The sequence below is a fragment of the Ambystoma mexicanum genome, chromosome 8, assembly GCF_040938575.1.
Source record: "Ambystoma mexicanum isolate Mex_15411 chromosome 8, UKY_AmexF1_1, whole genome shotgun sequence".
Classification (NCBI taxonomy): Eukaryota; Metazoa; Chordata; class Amphibia; order Caudata; family Ambystomatidae; genus Ambystoma; species Ambystoma mexicanum.
Genome location: NC_090929.1, coordinates 1295101831 through 1295124957, shown reverse-complemented (window position 1 = coordinate 1295124957; position 23127 = coordinate 1295101831). Strand labels below are relative to the sequence as shown.

At 49.3% G+C, this 23127-nt stretch overlaps 1 protein-coding gene across 3 annotated transcripts in view; it reads right to left on the bottom strand.

Moving 5' to 3' along the window:
* Positions 1-23127, bottom strand: part of CFAP46 (cilia and flagella associated protein 46) — a 2698259-nt gene that overhangs the window by 608266 nt on the left and 2066866 nt on the right. For all 3 annotated transcript variants that reach the window (XM_069611407.1, XM_069611408.1, XM_069611409.1), the window contains exon 49: positions 13070-13251. In XM_069611407.1, the coding sequence (XP_069467508.1) occupies positions 13070-13251 (182 nt within the window). The remainder of the gene's footprint in view (positions 1-13069; positions 13252-23127) is intronic.

The window sequence follows — 23127 nt, the reverse complement described above, 5'->3', positions numbered from 1 at the left end:
AAAACGGCCAGTAAATATGCGACCTATATTCTGTGCCGGAGAAGTAATCCCAAGGGTGAAGGTGTTCGACTATCTGGGGATCCGATTTTCAGAAACACTCACCGGGAAGATGCACCTAAACAAACAATCTGCAAAAGTGACTCAGCAAATGGAGGGAATCTTTCACTTTATGTCGCGCTGTAAGGGCCAAACGCTGGATCCTGTGGTTAAAATCTATGTGGCTCAATCGAAGGCTGTTAATCTGTATGGTGCACAATTATGGGGCTTGCAGAGGGCAGATGAGATACAAATAAAGGAGAACCAGTTTCTTAGGAGATTATTGGGGCTCCCAAGCTGCTCCCCCCTGCTTATCCAGTCATAGGGAATTGGGCTTGGAATGTTTAGAGGACCAGTGGGCTTTGGCCCCGATAACTTTTTGGGTCCGAATATGGGAGAACAAATGTGCCTCCCTGTGCCATACTATAATAAGGTCAATAATGGCCAGAGTAGGGGGGGCGTGGCCAGCGAGCGCGAGATGAGGACGTGATTCCTCAGGGCTCCTGAGGCCGCCAGCCAAATGCTGAAAATATCCTGCTAATTCGGTACCATAGAGCACAAAACCACATCCACACGCAGCAGAACCATCGTGGACTGTACCGCTGTATTGCTGGGCCGAACCGCAGCATCATCCGGACATAATCGATTGTGGAAATTGGAGGCGGCGAACCGCGACAGACAGGCAAGATGGCCGCCGGAGCGGCAGATTGGGAAAGACCGCAAAACATGGATCCAGCCTCAGGGACATAAACAGCCGGCCCCTCTGACACCCTGCATGAACTGCTGAGGATACGGAGGAGACCAGGTACAGGGTCCATATCGGAAGATCGCCCCCAGACGGAGCCGAACGCACACACCGGAGCAGACTGAACCGATAGAGGTAGGCGCAGCCCTTCTCCGGCGGTCCGGTGCCACGGAGGGAGAGACCTGCCAGAGGATGCCGCTGAACTCCGGCGAGCAGCGAGCAGCGACAAACACCCGCCCGGGCCCCGCTGGCATGCCCTCACAGCTGCAGCATACCCCAAGACCCCAGCGTGAGCGCTGCTGTGGCCGGGAGGGAGGCTCTGGATCCACACCCTGGCCTTGCGTGACAGCAGCGGTGGTCTGGAGCCGGCTGGGTCATGGCCGGCCCGGGGGGAGTGAGGGCCCCACACAAAATCCTGGCCGCGATAATCCCTGAACGATCATGGCCAAACACAATCCGTGAGACACACATCTCCTCAATCCGGCATGCGGGGAGCTTCCATATGCGGTGGGCACAGCGAGGCACCAGGGAAAGCCAACATAACCCACGATAGCTGAGGCGCATGATTTGGAGCGCAGAACAAGCAACTGGCACAAACATATAACACGCAAAGCAGGGATTTAGCTGGCCAGTGGGCCTGGGGAGCAGTGGACCAGCAACACAGAGCGAAACTGAAAGCGGGCACTTGGTAAATGCACCATAGACCATCCTGGACACTCACTATAGCCTAGAGCCAAAACAGGGACACTCAAGTGCATAAAGCTGCAACGGACATTGTAGTGGGCCCGCGGAGGATCCGGGAAACTGGGAACACTGTATGAAATAATCTGACCACAACATACAGACCAGAGGAGTATGTAGCGAGCAACGCCGCGATCAACAAAGGAGGTGGTAAGCCCCCTAACACACGACAAAGCCCACCCAGCAATCGATGGGTGATAACATCTCCCAGGTTCCCTAGAACAAGGTCCCACGTTCCCCCAACCTCCACACAGACCTGAGAACGCCTGTGGAAATTGAGAAACCCCCGCCCCCCACAAAGAAGAAGCAACCGGCACACGAGCCCTAGAGATAAAAAAACCTACCTGATAAAATACGGCTAAGTGGAGCTGCCCCCCCCCACAAACCATCAACTACTGTACGCTATGGGGAAAGATAGAGCAAAAGCTGTGACAATGCAGAGTAAAATGGAACAGTACACAACCCCCACACAAACCCCGCCCACAAGAGCAGGCCAAAACTGGTGAAACACCAGACACATAAGAAAACATTTTGCTAAAAGATGTTATGAATGCCATTGCAAATTCAAGGACCTTCTTGGAAAAGAAAATGGACGGCATCAGCACAGAAGTGTCGCTACTACGTCATGACCTGCAAAAGCTCACAGCCCGCACGGGAGAAGCCGAAGGACGAATATCTGAAACAGAAGACAACCTGAGGACAGTGAACCAGCAGATTACAGGAGCGTTAGCGCACCTCAAGGTGCTGGAAGAAAGGGTGGAAGAGGGAGAAGGCAGAGCAAGACAAAACAACATCCGGATCCTCAGCCTGCCTGAAAAAGCGGAAAGCACAAACATGGAACTGTTCCTAGAACAGTGGCTTGCAGACCTCTTCGCCCCCAAGACCCTATCAAACTTCTTTTCAATTGAACGGGTCCATCGCATGCTGACTGGCAGACAGGTCTCGGGCGCTCCCCCCCGCACAATAATAGTGAAACTCCTGAATTATAGAGATCGGGACGCAATACAACAAATGGCCAGAACTAAGGGTTCAATAACATTAAATGGCTCAAATATAGCCTTTTTTCCAGATTTTACCAGAGAGGTGGAAAAAGCAAGGCAATCCTTCGCCCCAATGAAAAAACGCCTGCAAACCCTCAACATAAAATATGGACTCCTATTCCCAGCACAACTGAAAATATACTTCAACAGAACTACTGTGCATTTCACGGACCCAGCTGAAGCATGGAAATGGGCAGAAAACCATCTGGAGGGCGATTGGAGGCCAAACAGGCGGCAAAATAACAACAGGAACCGACCGAGACATGAGAGAGCACCTCCTGAGCGCCCGCAACAGGAGCCGCAAGCGCAGCCAATCAGAGACAATGACTAGGATGGAAAATGTGGCACCTACCCATAACACAGAGCACCAACAAATCGACATCTTGCCCCGACAACACGTACGCATCAGACAAACTGTGATCCCGATAACTGTATAACTGGCGGCCCAGCCACGTAACCCCACCGTTGTTGTTAGTAATTCAGCAGTTACATACCAACATGTATGAGAACTGAGAGATGAGCGTGAATTATTAGTAGTTTGTAAATTTAGAGTAGGGTGACAGATGCATCAATTGGGGACGAAGTATAGGGAGGGCGCAGTTGGAAATGAGTTCTTTGTTCATAGTTGTTCATGGAAAAGGTACTGAGACCACAACGTCCACGAGCACAACGGTGGCGGTGCAGATGATGTCACCTGTAAAACTGACTGCCCCAACAATGCACACTAATAACCTACAAAGTCTATATAGCCAATGGCGCTACCGAACGCAATAACTAACAAGCACTTGACATTTTTGACTTGGCATTACAACGGACTGGGGTCTGGTATCAAAAGGCGTCTGGTGCTCCAATACATAAACAGGCACACACCGGACATAGTACTCCTAACAGAAACTCACCTGGCTGGGACAATATGCACTTTCTTCAAAAGATCTAATTATCGCACCGCAGTGCATGCTGGCTTCTCTATGGGAGCCAGGGGAGTCCTGATTCTAGTTCACAAAAGACTACCACTAAAGATATCCAAGATAACGCACGATACAGGGGGAAGATATGTACAAGTTCAAGCCACACTGTGGAACCAAACCCTAGCGATCATGGCAGTGTACTCCCTACCGGCACTCTTATCCACACTACTTACAGAAATTACACCCATTCTGGCTTCAAACACAGCAGATATCTGGGTGCTTCAATGAAGTCATGGACAAAACGTTGGATTGTACACACATACGGGGAAGAAGTCCCACAGCCAATACTAAACTAGCAACCTTTGCCTCCGCACTGGGCTTGAGAAATGTATGGCGCGATCTGCATGGGGATACACGGGAATACGCCCACCACTCTGGCGCGCACGCCTCACTGTCCAGAATAGATTACCTCTTTCTACCAACCCACAATATCCATAAAGCATGCAATGCATCCCTACTCCCCCGTGGAATTTCTGACCACTCCCCACTAATGATGGAATTCGAAACCGAGAGACTGCGCTCCCCGCCCACATGGGGACTTAATAATTATTTCCTCGGATTCCCAGACCTGTTGGAAAGAATAGAAAACACTACATCCACTTACTTTTAACTGAACATGGGCACGGTAGACGACCCTGGAACACTATGGGAAGCCTATAAATCAGTGCTCAGAGGAGAAATCCTCACATGGACAGCAGCACATAAAAGAGCGCACCGAGAAAAATTAGTAGAAGCAGAAACAGAAGAAGCTCACAGGGAAACACAACATATTGATAACAATACACCAGAATCGAATAGAGCACTGATACTGGCACAGAAAAAACTACACAATTTGTCATTAGACAGTGCTAAAAAGGAACACAAGGCCATGAGGGCAAGGTTGTATGAAACAGGTGAGAAAGCAGGTAAACTGCTAACCTGGCTGGAAAAACGAGACAAGGGACAAAAGCAAGTCAAATTAAAACTGCAAATGCAATACTAGCCACAACCGATAGCGAAATAGCCGAACGCTTTGCGGCCTACTATAAGGAGCTTTACAGCCCCCCCAATACCCGAGCGTAAGTTCATTATTAGATGCAGTCGCTCTCGCCTCACTAACTACCGAACAGGCTGACATTCTTGAAGGCAATATCTCAGAAGAAGAGATATCTGAAGCCATATCTCAATTCCAGTCAGGCAAAACCCCAGGCCTGAATGGTTTTCCGATAGACATTTGGAAAAAATGGAACCGGGAAAATATTGTTCTGCACTTGCTTAATATGTTTGAATCTTCGAGAAAGGAAGCAATACTCCCAGCAGACCTTCGCAAGGCCACCATAATTGTAATACCAAAAGAGGGCAAGCCCCCGGACGAATGCAGCTCCTATAGGCCCATTTCCCTGATAAATAGCGAGGCTAAGATACTGGCAAAAGTACTCGCCAATAGACTCCAAAAGGTAATCTCTTCTTTGATCCATCCGGACCAATGTGGTTTTATGCCGCAGCGCTCCACAAGGATGAACATCCGTAGATTACATCTAGCGTTGGAGAGAGCGCCTACCCTGCAACAATCACTGGTGCTAGTGGCTATCGATTTCGAAAAAGCCTTCGATACAGTGTACTGGGAGGCGCTATGGGCAATTATGAGGAAAATTAATTTTGGGGAACATTACATACAATGGGTCCAACTCCTGTATAACGCCCCAACAGTGGAAGTGAGAGTGAACGGATGGCCCTCACGTAGTTTCCGATTGGGGAAGGGCACCAGACAGCGATGCCCACTATCAGCGATGTTATTCAACCTAATTATAGAGCCACTTGCTATAATGCTGAGGAATGCACCGACATAGTCAGGGTTCCGATGGGGCCCATCCTGGGAAGACAGAATCTCGCTCTACACCGATGACCTGCTGATTTATCTGGGTGACCCGGCAATCTCCTGTCCCATAGTCACAAGAATACTGTTACAGTATGGCAATTTCAGCAGCTTGAGAGTGAACTCTAACAAATCAATACTGTTCCAGGGTTAAAGGAATAGACTGTGTACCTCCCGAAGGATCCCCCTACAGAGTAGAGAAGAAACACTTCCATTACCTCGGGATCACAATTACTAATAGACTGGAGGACTATGTGACTGATAACCTATACCCAATCGTAAAACGCTTTACACAAGACGAAAAACACTGGGTGACACTGCCGCTGACCCTACTAGGAAGAGCGGCACTCTTTTAAAATGCTAGCCTTACCCGCTTCTTATATATTCAGCAGAACGCCCCTCTACATATCCCTGCAACTAAGTTCTGCAAAATAGACTAGGCACTGCGGAAACTACTTTGTGGAGGGAAACACTCAAGGATAGCGCTCACCACACTTCAACAATCGGTATGTGAGGGAGGTATTGGGCTCCCACACATGCAAATATATTACTGGGCAAGCCAAATGCGGCTGTAAATGACATACTACACGGCAATCCAGAATTGCTGCATATACGAGCAGAAATATCAGCGAGACATGATGAACCTCCAGTCGAAACCCTGTATAAGGTGGTAAATCGCCACCCCCCGCACAATAACTGCCCACACCTCCTATATTTGGATCGAAACACAAACATATAGGATGGGAGAACAAAATCACCCCGATACAACCCCTCTGGAACAATGCCTATCTCCCAGAGCTCCGCAAACTACCCAAATGGCCAATCTGGAAAACGGCGGGGATAAACACAATCCAACAGGTGATAAGAGACGGTAGAATCATATCATTCACTGAACTATCAGCCACATATAATCTTCAACCCACTGAACATTACCATCATGCACAACTGTCCCATGCACTTACCAAAAACATGCCGTTGACCTCCCAGAATGTACACCGATTGAGAGAAACATAGTGCTGGAAAGTGTGCATGCTAAAACCACGTCAATTATGTACAATGTAATCTCAATTTGAAAGCAAAATGGGAAAGAGATGAGGGTCCGTTGCCACCAGAAGAATGGACCATGAACCTAATGTACCCTAGAGAGACGGCAATATCGGCTAGAATCAGACTAATCCAACTGAAAGTGCTACATAGAATATATTACCCAAGAACAACACTGTATGGCTGGGGCAGGACCACAAAAACCAACTGTCTACGCTGTAAACAAGAAGAGGGCACGTTGTTTCACATCTTGTGGCAATGCCTGTGTATACAATATTTTTGGCAAAAATGCAGTGACAGATTGACACGGGCATTGGGGCGGACGATCCGAATGGACCCAAAGCTATTGCTACTAGGGATTGAGGAAGAGGGAGAAATGACCCGCTTTGAAAAACCTTTGCTTTCAACAACCACAGGACTGGCCAAAAGAAACATTGCACAACTATGGGGCTCAGAAGCACCCCTCCATATGCCCAGTGGGTGGCGGACGTGGATGCTTGCATAGCAATGGAACAGTGCGTCTACACAGCCAGAGGCTGCCCTGGGAAAGCCAGTGAAATTTGGCAGTAATGGGAACAATCCATGTGATGAACAAAGACACCTTGTGTGACCCTGCGGCATAGCGCCCATCGTACTACTGTACAACTTGGAGACATCCCAGGCACCGTCCCGTAGCAAATATTGTGATCTGATAATTAACTAACTGGTCTCTACGCCTTTGCTGTATGAATGAATGGAATTTATGTTTGTATGTTACATGTTGTTTTGAAGGAAAAAAAAGAAAAAAACTATAAAATCTGTTATTAAAAAATAATAATGGCCAGGGTGGGCTGGAGAAGAATCCTGTGGCTCAACTATATTGACAAAGCCCTAGGAGCAGCAAACCTAAGCACCCTTTCTCGACCAGTGGCTCTTTTGACCAAAAGAGAGTCGGGTAGGTATAAACGTGTTCTGGGAGAAGCGTTTGCTATGAAGAGACTACTCGCTGAGCATAAGAGAAATTCTGATACAGTGCATGCTGTGATTAGCTGGCCGTATGAGATCCAACTGTACCTAATTTGGGGTACCAGTAAAAAAAAGACCAATGGCGAATCACAAGGGCAAGGTTTGACTGTCTTCTCCTGAGGGATAACACAGTGCACTGGAAGGGCTACTCGGATTCGGCTGGGTGCCCAGTGTGCGGGCACAAGGAAGATCTGACCCACTTGTTACTGTTTTGCCCTGGGTATGAAGGGTTGCGAAGAGTAACGTTATTATCAGTGCTGAGGGAGGCTAACATTCCTCAATATAGAGCTGCCATTTTGTTCCTTCTGAGCGCTGACTCTGTTTTGGCCGCTTGGGCCCTACTCTCTTTCCGGAAAAGAGCAAAGAGCAACGTACTTCAGAAATGGTATACTGAGGTTACAAGGTGAATAACGCAGTGTATTTTACTCTGGACTGTAATGGGAATGGGAGCTATATGTTGAATATCGTGTTTTTATTTTGCGTTTGTTAAAGAATTATTGAATGAGATTTTATGTGTATTGTTTTATCAGAGTATATTTAATATGCATTATGTGGGTTTTTGCTGTTGTATGTAAACTCAAGGGAAGGGTTTTAGCAACAATTAAGCGTGATTATTGCTGTGTAATTATGTGCACACTTTTGGAGCTGTTGTAGTCTGTTGAGGTTAAAGAGCAATTATGGGATAATACTCGGTCTGGGTGGGAACATTGTGCTGTTTTGAGGCTATTTGGTAAAGATAAGAGGCAAACTGGGCCATTGAGTGGGCATTGCCACTAAATCTGAGGGTGAACACAAGACTGTACTTGAGTTGCCATTCTTGAGTTGTGGCAGAGGTATTGGTGGTCACTAAAACAGATTATGGAGTCCCAAGGAGTCCCACTTTGATGTCTACCAATTAAAATCAAAACACCAAGCTGAAGCCCTTTCTAGAATCCCATTAATCCCGATACAATTATTATAGATTGTTTTGGCACAATGAATTTAAAAATGACCCATTTTCCACCAATTTCCTTATAAATGTAAAAGAGGTGGATCCAAACTTCCAAAACATCCTTATATAGTTTTATATAAAACAATCCACCAAATACACTTGGACAGATAGGATTCATTTAAAGGTGAATCTAGCTCTACTATATTTTCTTGCCTTCTTAGGCACAAAAGAAACTGTTCATAAAATGAGTCTAAACTGTATCACTGAGTCCCTCAAGATGGGTCAATCAGGTTAGCAGTGCACAAGAGATTGACACTATTGAGATTAAAATTTAAAGGACAATGAAGTATGACAACATATCCTTCTAATAAATGAGAATTCAGACAGATCACATCTTTAAATAATTAAAGAATCTTAATGCAAACCACAGACTGATGGACTGGTAGGAAGAATTAAACACATTTTGGAGAATTATTTTCACCTACATCATTTAAGTTCGAGAATATTTTTCAGAATTTTCAAGACACTATCCTTTGTTTGGTTATCTGCCATATATGTAGTCAATCTAATTGTCTTTAAAACATTGTTTCCTATCTTGTTTCAAGTGCATTTCTCCTATTAGGTATTAGGCTATGTAAACTTTTACTTTTTAAATAAGTTTTACTTCTTAGATAATTATTTTTAGTTATTATTTAATATTAGCTTTTTACTTTTTAAAGAGTGTTTTATGTGACAAAGTCATGGGGCTTGACGTGGCAGGGGGGAAACGGGGACCCCTCCCAACTTGCGGTAGGCGGCCTATCAGGGCATATTCTAGAGCCAGTCCTACCAAAGAGGCAGAGTGAGGAATATGGGGGAACCCCAGTCCCTGAACCCCTTGGATGTGCCTTGAATGCCTTTAACGTTGGTACCACTCTCTGTTGCACCATGCCTTCCATCCTCTTTTCTAGCAAGAATTAGTTTCTTTTACTTACAGGTCCACAGGCTCTGGTACCCAAATTGCCAGCATCGGTGAACACCACAAGAGGAAACAGGCACCATGCAAAGTACAATCAGGAAAATCAACTTCCAAAACTGCAGGAAAGAGTTTCGCACAGCGGACGTCATTGAGACCGGGCTGCAGAACCAAAACACGCTACAGTGAGCGAAAAGGGGGTCTGCCAAGTGCGGTCGGTCAGGTACTAGTAGGGGGACAGACACGAAAGAGGAAGTGGACATAATATGCCTGGGTTCAAAATCAAAGCTGAAGGGTGTTTGGGTGTGGGCAGGAGGAAAGTTGGTGGACCGAGAGACCAGAAGGAGGGGGGGGGAGAGGAGAGAAGAGCGAGAGAAGAAGAGAGAGAGAGAAAGAGAGAAAAAGAACTCCTGGAGGTAGCGAGTGATATAAGGGTGTGTGCTGTAGGCCCTCATTTGAAGTGCAGCACATGAAAATATAGTAAGAGTTACCTATGCCAGGGCTGCCTTATGACCGGCTGGGGAGTAGGGAATATAAGAGGGGTCCTGGGAGACTCTCTACCAGACATGAGTCCTGGTTACAAGAGCCTTACCCAGAGTCTTTAGCTCACTATCTTTCACAGAGAAGAAATATCCCAAACATATCAGTCTTTGTCATGCCCTGGGGCAGTCCAGCACCGAAATGCTAGGCAATTCTCCTCTGAACAAGAGCCAGCAGCAACCCCAGACACGTGTTTCGGTCTGCTTGAACCTCATCAGTAGGGTGTAGCTGTGCCTCTCTAAGAATAGTGAGCAAGGGGTCCACGTCTGCATTCCCCTAGTAACTTAGGGTGAGACCCAAAGTTACTTGAAATATGCAGATATCAAGGGGAGAGTAGGGAAGCCTGGGCTAGTGTGCAGGGAGAACACAGGAAGTTAAGTATTAGGCCAGGGATTCCCTTAGTCTGACCTTTCTGCAGTCCCTCATCAGCCAAGTTGTGAAATCAGACACAATATTTGAACTGAATTCTTGAAGCAATCTTTGTCACTTATTACATAATGCCTTTTTTTGTTATTATGTAATGTACGCTTTTACTTTTCTCTGAGTACTGTGATTCACAAGCTCTCATAAATTCACCGCAAGGGGGAGCCCCTCCTCATGAGGCTAGGGAGGTCAAGCTGCTACCCCAAAGTCCCCAAGGGGTGGTTTAATGCAGGAGGACCCCATTGAGAGGAACTCCCTCCTTGGGGACAAGGAAGTTGCGACGTCCATCTTGGGGTTAGCCCAGCGAATAATAAAACATCTCCACATTTTCTGGCCCATCCTTCCATCCCCAACCTTCTTGTTGAAAGCAGAACCATATGCAAAAGAAACAAATGGCCTCGAAAAAACCAAGACGAGGAAGAAAACACAAATACTGCTCCCAATACAAGTACTAATATGAGGTGGCCCCCAAGGAGCCATAGAGATCAACTTGTCAAATGTAACAAGAGACTTTGATAGCCCACACCTCAAGAACAGGCTACAATGTATAAAAACAAACAAAGGACAACAGTGTTGGTCGAACCAAGCACAGAGCACAGCAACAGCGCCTGCTGGGAGAAGCAACAGACACATAGAGCTTTTGGCAAGGGAAATCCAACATTTGGTCGTCGACCAGAGGAGAAGAGGAATTCAGGACGCTGGTGGTCAGTCGCTTGAGTCCTCACAGAGTTCTGCAGGAGCAAACCTGAGTACGATACCAAGGGCAAGAGGAGTCTGGTGGCCCAGCAGCTGGACATGCCTCAGATCTGCAGAAGCTGACAGTGAAAGCCGAGCCAGCTGAGAAGACTAACTGCCATTCCTGGGTGACCTGGTGATGTACCGAAACCCAAAAGCAGGTAAATGGTGCTATGAGATACCCAGAGGATACACAGGGACTAAAGGAAGGAGGCGTGCAGCAATTCTTACCTGGCTTCGTACTAGGTATACCGCACACAAACTCCCACAGGGTTAAGATTGTATCCAACCCCCTCCTCATATCACTGGGGAAGAGAAACCCACAGGCTGCCAGATAAGGGTCTGGGAATCTGTCCGCCATCACAGTGGGGAAGGGAGGCCCACTGACCACCAGGAAAGGGTCTGGGCCCCTGTCCACCATAACAGTGGGAAAAGGAGACCACTGGCCATACAAGAAGGGTCTGGGACCCCAATCGAAGTTAACCAAAGCATAGGCAAAGTCTTACTCATTATAGTGGCAGAGATAAATCCACTAGTTACAAGAGAAGGGTCTGCGACCCCCAACGTGAATGAACATAACTCTCGAGAGACTCTTCCTCGTCAGAGTGGTCAAGAGGAGACCACTAGAGCCCAGAGAAGGGTCTGGTATCCTAACATGTTTTGGGACATTGTTGAAAACAAGTCAAAATGGCAAAGTGTGTGTCAAGCTGGAAGACGTGAGAAAGAACTGTAACAAGTAATACCAGGAGAAGGGAGTCATTTGCCTGGCCTTGCGTTGAACTGTGCCAAAACATACCAAGAGAAGGGAGACATTGGGCCTCATTCTGATGCTACCATCGTGTTACCGCTGGACCCGTAATATTTTACCGGCGCCTGACTTCCCGGGCCGCTGGGAGATTACAACTCCAGAGGCCCGGGAAGTCGGGTGCCGGTAAAATGTAAGTTCCCATTCCCATAGAGTTCCATAGGATTCTATGGGAGTGGGGACACTGAAGCACTGGCACCGGTGCTAATGATGCTGGTGCTTCCGTGACCGGTATGCCTACTGTGGCAGCTGCACAGCGGCTCTGGCAGGCAGACTCTGAGTTGACTGATCCGGAAACAAGGGTGTTGGTGAGCTTACCGGCGCCCTTGTTTCCGGGCCAGCAAACATGTAATGAGGTCCATACTCCTGGTCCTGAACTGAGAGTTGAAGTGGAGAAGCCAGGGGAATGGAGTCATTCCTCCTGGCCTTGTTGTGAATTGTAGCAAGCCACACCAGAGGAAGGGAGTAATTCCCCCTGGTTTTATTGGAAATTGTACAGAGCCACACAACAAGAAGGGTGGCATTCTCCTGGAGGGAACATTGTGTAAAGACTGACGGAAACACGCAAGCCAGCATAAGGGAGTCATTCCCCCTGCTATATTTGTTTTGAGGGGACATTTTTGTTGAAGCCATAAAAGAAGTAGGGGAAGGGAGCCATTCTCCTTAAAGAAGGAATTTTCTGTTAGTTTCCCTTTTTTGTTGTAGTCTGAGGGACAGGTTATGACACAAGATGGTGGAATTTTCATTTGACAAACGTTCTGACAGACCCCTTTAGTATTATTTTTAAGCAGGGAAACCTCTCTTAGAAGTTAGGGATAGTAAGGATTTTTCTTTACCTAAAAAGAAATAAGTCTATAACCAAACCCATGCCATCCTTCTGTCAGCATCCTTCATTGACACCCTTAGACTATACTCAACTGTTTCGCTCTAGTTGTGTTGTTTAGTTCTTTGTTAGTCTGAATGCTGCTGCAACCAATTTGCTTGACTGTTTTTAAAGGCCCACATAAAATGTTCAGCAGAAAATTACTACAAATTGCATTCAACATTTGAAAGGAAAAATATAGAAGTTACATTTCAAATAACTTGCCAGTATATAAAACCTAGTACCAGAAAATCTTTCATTGTGAATAAATGTGTAGTTTTTCAAATAAAATCCCTGCATCATTCCTCAAAGAGACAATCAGATTTATGTTATTTATAGGCACTTTCAAACATACAATCCTGGAAGAATGTAAACATCCCTTACCAAAATATTATTTGGTGCCGCCGCTTGCATGTTTTCAAACCCAGTCCTCTGCAAATGTATACTTTGCTGATATTCCTTCTTCAGTAGAGCTTGAGCCACATCCAGCTTGTATTGATGCATTTTTTTCAGCAAATCGAAAAGCAGATTTGAGTCCACAGCACAGCGTATTACTTTTGGCCTCACTATTAAAACAAAAACATCTAGTTAAGTGAGTGAAAAAATGCTTATTTGAAACACATAGTTTGCATCTTTTCTCAATTGATTTCAAAATAATGGTCTCATTATGAGTGTGGTTATGACTGTAATCGCATGCAACACTTTAAATACTTAATACTTTAGAAATTACATCAAATTATGAGTTGTGACTGGATGCCATGATTAAGGCACGGGGTACATAGAAAGTAATGCATTGAACAAATAGCAGTCTTTTGCTGATGTCTGCACATTCTGGTCTTCGTTCTGCAAGTGTCCCTTGCAGCTTGGGACGGTCTGTGGGGGTCAGACACGTTAGGCATCTCAGATTTTCCACTCACAAGATCAGGACATTCTGAAGGCTGTTATATGAGCTAGCAGGTAGCAGGTAAACCCTCCCTTTCTAATATGGACTTAGGGCAGGTCATCTGCTGCAGGCGGTCCCTCCTCAGCTGGCTGCTTCTAGAGTTCAGGGGACCAAGATGTCACAGTATGGATCCGGCCTGGGACTACCTCTAACATCTCAATATCAGAAGGTCCAGAGTGGGCTTGAGGTTTTCCCTTATTTCCCCTTTAAAATGAAACATGATCTATCCGACATGTCCTCAAAAGGGGGGGGGGGGACACTCTTCTTGGCCTTTTGTGCCTGATCAAGTACTCTCTGAAAAAGCCTCTTCTCTCACAAAATACGGTTTACTAGCAGGTTCTAAGTCTAGTCATTGAGTTGCAGTCACACTGGGCATTCTCTCTTGTGGGTACGGGTCAGCTTCCCTGCCAAAAGAGCAAGCTTCTCAGCAATTTGCCCTCACATGGTTCCCTGTCAATGCCTTTTTCCCTTTACACTCGGATAGGATTTGTGGAGGCAGGTCCTTCAGAGTTGGATAATCTCTCTGCCCTTTACATAACTGTACATGATTGGTCTTCCCTCCACAAGCAGGTACTGGCGGCTCTGCCAGATCCTTCTGGTTGGCAGCGTCAGTACCTTCAGCTACCTCAGCCTTTTCTTTGGCAAGACAAGAATGATCCACAGGTACTGATGTGGCAAGCGCATCTTGTCTTCCATTAAGGGCTTTGTACAATCTTTCTACTGCATGAGCCTGCTCACCCCTAGGCTGTGCCTCCCAGACATTTTAAAGGTTTAGCATAGCATTACAAGTGACATGTACATGGTTTACTTGATTTGTCCAGATTTTTGTCAGTATCTCTATGTTTCTAATGTGTTCTCTACTCTGTCAAATAGACTTGACATTACAATTATTTTCTTCCAGGCTTAGTGATCAGGCCACTCTGGATTGTCTTCTCCCTGGGTTAATGCCCAGGCAACTATTCTAACTCTGTTTTTTCTCTTTCTCTGCCTTTCCCTTAAAAACCTCAGCCTTCTGTCACAGATGGCCCACAAACTACTCCAAATCTCAAAGAGTCTCTCTCTCCCCGGTTAGTACTACCAAATGGTAACCCCTACTTTCTAATGTCTGTCTTTAGCTAGAAGTGTCACCCTAAGATGCTGAGTATCTAAAATCGCCCTCATGGACTTCCTACTCTATCCAGTTGTTAGTGTTCCAATAGGGAATTGGAGAAGGTCCCCTGCACTTACTCTGTTGGATTCAGGCTAGGACGTTCATGCCACACCTCTTCTATTCTTATTCCACTTTCTACATCTTACTCCTCCCACCAATCATCCATCCACTTTGATGTTTCATCTCCCTTAACTCCAGCCTTTTGTGTTACTTCTCTTCCCACACCACTTCACTATGAAAACACCCATTACATTTGAAAAGAACTAACACTCTTAAAAATATGCCGTCTTTTACTGACCATCATTACTGGACATGGGGAGGTGAATGGGCACTGTAATTTAAGTGAATGTTTTAAAACAATGACACAAGGTGCAAAGACCCACCTTTAAAAGACATCACCAAACTACAAACAGAGTCACAACAGCAAATATAAGGAACTGGCTGCGGTGGAGAAAATGGAGAGTTGTTAACTGACAAGTGGGTATCTGTGGGGCAGCCTCATGGCATTGGGTAATACATTATTATTTAGAGTATCTCCCTGATGCAACAGAGTATACTGTCGGACAAGTACCCATAGAATGTCAAGCCTTTCACAACTGGGTCTGTGATGAAAACTATCATACAATGTTTTCTTCAATTACTCCTAACATGACTAAGTCAGCACCACCTACACTCTCTCATATTACTACCCCTTGAATTGCTAGGGACTAAATATTGAAACAATCCAATGCAATAGGCTTCTCAAATGAGTGACCTGAAGCTATACGATGTACATTCATTTGTATTTTGCAGACTAAGAGAAAGATATCAGAGATTGAACTGATGTCATGCAGAAAGTAAAGTACAGACCAAGGTATATGACATAATCAATGCACCCCCTATTTGAAGGAGTAGATTTGGTAGCTGCCTTCAGCTACTGTGAAGCTCATGATGAAAAGGGAACTTGATGTTTACTGATAACACATCTTACACACAATGGCATTTCTACTGAAAGGTTATGTTATTCTAGCCTCAGAATTACAGATGCTGAAACCTGATGTGACTTTTACACTGAATGTATGTATGCAGGTGATTTAAATAGCACAAACCTATCTAGAAATCAAAGGAGCTCTGTACAGTAAAGGGAGTGGAACATAATGTCAGTGAGTGTTCTTTGGGGAGAAGTTTCTTCAGATCTTTCCTGAATCTCAGTAGGGGGAAGGCAATCTGATGTTAGCAGCAATGTTCCAGAAAATGGGAGAAAAGCACGAGAATGCTTGTTTTCTGGCCTTTTCCTTCTTGCACTTTTTGGATTCCAGACTGACAATATCTTTGCTCCTGTTGTTGCGGCGACCTCCTGAGATGATATTTTCAGCTGCGTTTGTTGGTGTCTCAAACGTTAGAGATTTATAAGTGATGTAGTCTGTTGAAGGTGATGCTAGCTTGGAGAGGGAGCCAGTTTAGTTCCTTGAGAGAAAGGCAAGGTGATCAGATTTCTTCAGTCCTGTGAAGAGGCATGCTGCAGCAAGCTGGACAGCTTTCAGAGGTGGCATAGTAGTTGTTGGGACATTTGCCAGGAGAGTGCTGTGAAAGACCTAGGCAGGACAGCAGACAGGCCTGGAAGACGTATCTGAAGTCTGACTCAGGATAAAGGAACAAGTTACTTACCTGTAACTGTTGTTCTCCAGCATGGGTCTGGCATGGATTCACATGCTCATGAATATTCCCCGTCGTCAGGCTGGGAATCCTCGGTAAAGAAAAAACCAGTATCAGTTTCGTTTCTGATCTGTCTTTCGTAGTAATAACCAATCACTGGTCTCTGCGTCATACTGACCACAGCCAATGACTGCCCTCTACCTAAGCCCCGCCTCTGGCAGCCATCTTCAGATTTGGAAGCACGTGAAGTGGCAGTATGACCAAGTGAAGAGCCGCAGAGGGGTAGGCGGGAGGGTTCGCATGTGAATCCATGCCAGACCCATGCTGGAGAACAACAGTTACAGGTAAGTAACTTGTTCCTTCTCCAGCATGGGGTCTGGCATGGATTCACATGCTCATGAATAAAGAATACATAGCAGTACACACATGCACAACCACGGGAGGTGGCAAAGGCTCAACATTAAGCATTACATCAAACTCAACATTAAGCATCTTACCTCCTCACCAGGCTCACCTCAGGCGAACAGGATGCGCAGCACTGCTTGGCCGACCCTGGACTCCTCCCTGGAGTCCCGATCGACGCAGTAGAACTTCGTGAAGGTGTGCGTCGACCTCCACGTAGCAGCCCTGCATATGTCCAGCAGGGGCACACCAGAAAGGAACGCCGTGGTAGCTGCGATCGCTCTGGTGGAATGGGCTCTCGGACGGCCAGGCAGCGGTCGGTTTGCCAACCGATGACAGTACATGATACAGCCGGAGAGCCATCTGGAAATGGAAGCCTTCGAGAGTGCCTTCCCCTGATTAACAGGTCCAAAATTCACAAAGAGTTGTGACGTCTTCCGAAAACACTTTGTGCGGTCCACGTAGAACTTTAGCGCTCTAGCCACATCCAGCGAGTGCAAAGTCCTCTCAGCCGGCGACGAAGGCGACGGGAAGAACACAGGCAACACCAAGGTTTCGTTGAGGTGGAAGTCCGACGGCACCTTGGGCATGAAGGAGGGGTGCGTCCTGAGCACTACCCTCGTGTCGTGAAAAGTCAAGTATGGGGCCTTGCAGGAAAGGGCCTGGATCTCTCCCACTCGTCGTGCGGAGGTGATGGCCACAAGAAACGCTGTTTTCCACGACAAAAACTTCAACGGGGCCGAGTGCAGAGGCTCGAACGGAGGTCCCATGAGCTTGGTCAGCACCACGTTGAGCTCCCACGCCGGGGCCGGAGCCTTCACCGGCGGGAACGATCTGAACAGTCCCTTCATGAACTCTTTCACCAGACGATGAGACCACAAGGACGTCCGCCCCGTGGTTCTGGTGTATCGGGAGACCGCAGCAAGATGAATCTTGATGGACGCGTGTGCCAGTCCAGCTTTGGCCAGCGTCAGCAGGTACGGCAGTACTTGGGGAGCCGTAATCCGTAGAGGGTTAATCTTCTGTGCGTGGCACCAGACAGAGAACCTCTTCCATTTGTGTCCGTAGCATTTCAGAGTCGGGGACGCCCTGGCCTTTGCAAGAACCTCTCTGCAGTCGGCCGGTATGTCGTATCCTCCAAACTCTAGCGCTGCAGGAGCCAGGCCTGCAAGTTCAGCGACTTCGGGTCGTGGTGGAGGATGGCGCCTCCTTCCCTGGAGAGTAGGTCCGCGTCCCCCGGCAGCTTGATTGACGGGGACGCTGACAAGTCCAGAAGGTCCGGGAACCATATCTGCCTCGGCCATGCAGGTGTGACGAGGATCATCCTGCACCGTGACCTCTTGAGCTGGTTGATGAGCCGGATCAGCAGTGGCAATGGAGGGAACGCGTAAAGGAACAGGCCCTCCCAGGGGAACGAGAAAGCATCGCCCATGCTTCTCGCCTGGGGAAACCTGCTGGCGAACCTCCGGCACTTGGAGTTCGTCGCCGTCGCGAACAGGTCGATCTGGGGTGTGCCCCACCGTCGGAAGAGGCGATCCACTAGATCCTGCCGTAGTTCCCACTCGTGGCACGAGCGCAGCTCCCTGCTGAGTGAGTCGGCGATGGTGTTTTTTATCCCTGCCAGATGAAACGGCACCAGAAATATCCTTTGGGCGACGGCCCAATGCCACAGGTCCTGCGCCTCCTTGGACAGTGCTGGGGACCTGGTTCCGCCCTGTTTCCTGATGTAAAACATGGTGGTGGTGTTGTCGGTGAAGATCCTCACCACCTTGCCCTTGAGGGACGGAAGGAAGGACCTGAGGGCCCAGAATACTGCACGGAGCTCCAGGACGTTGATATGTAGTGATTTCTCCGTCGGGAGCCAAAGGCCTCTTGCGTGCAGATTTTCGGTGTGCGCTCCCCACCCTTCCAGGGAGGCATCCGTGGTCACTGTCTCCTGGTGGGCTGGGGTCTGGAAGTCCATGCCCGCCGTCAGATGCGCGCGGGTGCCCCACCACCGGATCGCTCGTCGGAAACTCTCGTCGAGTGTGATCCTTTCCTCGAAGCTGCCCGTCGTTTGGATCCAGCGCGCGTCCAGGAACTCCTGCAACGGGCGCATCCGGAGCCTGCACAGGGGAATGAGGTAAATGCAGGAAGACATCATTCCGAGGAGGGACTTGATGGACCTCACCTTGGCCGCGTCAGCCACCAACATCCGTTGTACCTTGCCCAGGATGGCCCTGGTCCTCTCCTCCGACGGGGAGGCCAGAAGGGACACTGTGTCGAGCCTCGCTCCCAGAAACAGTGCGTCTTGCGCGTGTACCAGGTGGGATTTGGCGTAGTTCACGGAGAATCCCAGGTCCGTGAGAAGCTGGACGGTCCTTGCCGTGTGGTCCACGGCGAGCTCCTTCGTCTTGGCTCGGATGAGCCAGTCGTCCAGGTAGGGGTAGACGTGGATCCCCTCTCGGCGCAGCTGCGCCGCCACCGGTGCAAGGCACTTGGTGAAAACCCTGGGTGCCGACCGTAGTCCGAAGGGTAGGGCTTTGAACTGGTAGTGACGCCCTTGGACCACGAACCTGAGAAATTTTCGGTGTCCCCTTAGGATGGGAATATGGAAGTAGGCATCCACCAAATCCAACGACGACAGGAAGTCCCCTTCCTCCAGCTGACCCAGGACGTGCTGGAGGGTGACCATCCGGAACTTCTGAGCCTTGATGAACTTGTTCAGACGTCGCAGGTCTAGGATGGGGCGCCATCCTCCCGTCTTCTTCTTCACGAGGAAGTATCTCGAGTAAACTCCGGAGCCCCGAAGCCTCTTTGGGACGAGTTCGATGGCGCCCTTCCTGAGCATCGCCTTTACCTCCAGGAGAAGCTGCGGGACGTGAAGCTCTTTCCTGGCCATGGGGGGAACGCGCGGGCACCTTCTTTGAAACTCGAGCGCGTGGCCCCGGGCTAAGGCGTCCAGCACCCAACGGTCGGTGGAGATGGACTCCCACACGCTGATGAAGCTCGCCAGCCGGCCTCCCACCGGGGTGCTTCGGTGGGGGCCCGACACCACGGCCGGTTCAATCCTGTTTCGACGAGGCTTTGCCGCCTTGACCTCCTTGGCGACGACGGCAGGGTCCGCCCGACTTGCCTCGTCCCCTATAGGCCTCCTGAGACGACGAGCGGGCCGCTTGACGGTAGGTGGAGAACCCGCCGCCGGAACCTTTGGAGGCGCCCTTGCCTCCGCTGCTCCGAAAGGGCGGCCATCGTTGTTGCAGAACCCCAAGGGTCCGGGCCGTCTCCGTGTCCGCTTTAATGGCCTGAAGTGAATCGTCCACTGTTTTCCCAAACAGGTTGTTCCCATCGAACGGCATGTCCAGGACTCTGGTCTGTACATCTTGACGGAAGTCTGTAGCCTTGAGCCATCCACGCCGCCTAAGGCACACGCCATTGCCCAACTGGCGGAATCCCGTATCGGCGATGTCCGTCGCAATAGTGATGGCGTGGTCCGACGCCACCTCACCTTCCTGTAGGATCTCTAGGGCATCCGCCCTCTTGTCGTCCGGTAGGAAGTCCAGCAGGGGAGCCAGTTTGTACCATAGCTCCCTGTCGTAGCGGGCCACGATAGCCAAGGCGTTAGCCGCCTTAATAGTCGTCGCTGCAGACGAGATGACCCTGCGTCCCATAGAGTCCAATTTCTTTCCCTCGCCGTCCGGCGGGGAAGTCGATGTGGAGGCCGCACCCCCCCCGCTTTCTTCCTGGCCGCCGCGGAGACGACGGAGTCCGGGGTAGGCTGCGCCCAGAGGCACAGGGGGGCCGCGTCCGGGACCCGGTACTTCTTTTCGTACCTGTCTCTTCTAGCTGGCGTCGTGGAAGGGTTCTTGAGGAGGGCGAGGCCCTCATCCCAAATGTCGTCCAGTAGAGGCACCGCGAGGACCGTCTTCCTCTTGGCCTCGCGCCGTTGATAAAGGAATCCTTCCTTTTTCTTCTCCTCAGGGCAGAGTTGGAAAAGTTCGGATGCCCTGGCGATCATGGAGTGGAACGATCCAATCTCGTCGGGCGGAGAAGCCCTGGTGGGAGGTGACGACGGAAGATCCTCGTCGTAGACCTCGTCGTCCGTACCCGTCGCGGCCGTGTCAGTCCCCGTATCATCCCCTCGAGTCGTGGACGGGGAGGAGGGCTGGACGGGGCGCGACGGCTGAAAAGGAGGTGGAGGGTGAATCCTTCTTTTCTTGGGAGGAGGAACGCCAGAAGGTCCCGGTTCTGGGTCCCCCGACGGGAGTGGTTCCTCCGTTGGCAACGGTAGTCTCGTCCTTATCTCCGAGCACAAGGACTGTATAGCCAACAAAATGGCTGCCGAGTTGTCTTGCGGTGCTGGCAGAGGGGAATCCGACGGGCGATCAGGGGCCCCGTCGGCGCCCTCGACGATGTCGTCGTCACCTGCGTCGGGATCCATCCCGACGGGTCGGTCTTCTTCCACGCCGAGGCCGTGGCTTAAGACCTCGATCAGCTCTTCCTCCGAGGTTGAAGCCGAGTCTACGACGACATCCTGCCCCCCCCCCCCTTTTCTTCTCCACCGGAGGTTTCACGGGGGTCCTATCGATGGGCATAAAGGAGGACTCCCTCCGAGGTGGCAGGGAGACTCTGGGCCCCGAGGTCGCCACCACTGGCGCAGCCTCCACAGTCTGAGCCAGGGCGGCCGCGACAGTCTCGATACAGGCCTTGGGCGGATGGATTAAGGCCTTCACCACCCTAGGTGCGCTCACCGCCTTATCCTTGAGGGGGGGGGGACACTGCCTCGCTCCCCCTCCGATGGGGCCTTCGAGCTCGACCGGGGCCTCTCCAGGAGCTTCGCCGGGTGCTTGGCCTTCCTCTTACCCGACCCAGAGCGTTGGCTCGTGGTTGATGGTACCGGGGAGGGTGCGCCCTGCCTGGCGCCCGTAGAGCCCGACCGTTCGGCGCTCCCGGTGCCAGCGGACTCACGGTGCTTGGCCTTATGTTGGACCCCCGTCGCCGGGGCGTCCTCAAAGGTCTTAGAAGACCGCTCGGATTTCTTCTTCTTCTTCTCGCCGGACGGGCTCTTCCCTTCCAGCCAGTTGGCGAGACGTTGATGGCGCTCCTTCATGGTCCGCTCCGACATGTTGCCGCAAAACGCACAGTCCTTCTCCACGTGCGTTTTGTCCTCATGTAAGCAGTAAAGACAAAAGGAGTGTTCGTCCTCCTTAAAGACGTTCTGCAGCTGGCATCCAGGGCAGACCCTGAACAGCTTTCCGGGCGTCGAGCTTCCCTTCTCCTGGGCCATGTCCGGGACGGGCCTGAGAAACTTCTGGAGTCCTCCAAAAGCGTAGCTCGATGAAATCTTCACCCTTGAGGGGCGCAGACGAATCCGACACGGGTCCCCGTTGATCGGATGGAGAGTCGGTGGAGCTTGAGGCTCTTTTGACCGAAAAAAACAAAGTTTTTGAGAAAAAACGTGAAAAAATAGCACTAACGCTCGAGAGCAATAGCACGAGGGTCCCAACACATGAACGTGCGGTAAAAATCTGAAGATGGCTGCCAGAGGCGGGGCTTAGGTAGAGGGCAGTCATTGGCTGTGGTCAGTATGACGCAGAGACCAGTGATTGGTTATTACTACGAAAGACAGATCAGAAAGGAAACTGATACTGGTTTTTTCTTTACCGAGGATTCCCAGCCTGACGACGGGGAATATTCATGAGCATGTGAATCCATGCCAGACCCCATGCTGGAGAAGCATTTGATGCAGCACTTGGCAATGTGCTTTGAAGGCTAGTTCGCAATGGATGGTGAAGCCGAGTGACATTGCACTAGATTTGTGGGAAAAGCAGTTGAGATCCATCTGTGTCAGTCAATTTTGAACTTGGGTGTGTTTGGTGGTGTCCAAGAGGAAGACAGTGGAATGATGGACTGGCAATGATTCAATTGATGAATGTCATCAAGGTAGTTGACCATCAGGTATCGCTGCATGTTAACAGCATACTGGTGGATTTTGATGTTGAATTATTTGACAGAGAGCGCCAAATTGTAGGTGGCAAGATTATAATTCTTCCTGTGCACTACTTATTTGGGTCCAGTCTGTGCAATCATTCCTCTTCCTTTGATGGATGAGGTTGAGGTAGAATGCTGGTAAGGAACATTTTTGTGACCAGGGAAATTCTGATACCACATGGCCATGTTACATGAGAAAAGATCTATATCTTACGCTAGCTGCAAAATCTATTCCAATGGCAGTGGTGTACAGCCTTTGTTGCTGGCCTTCTGGACAAAAGCAATACCTCCATAATGGCTTCTGGAAAATCCCAATCTTTGTACCTCAGCCTTTCAGAAACC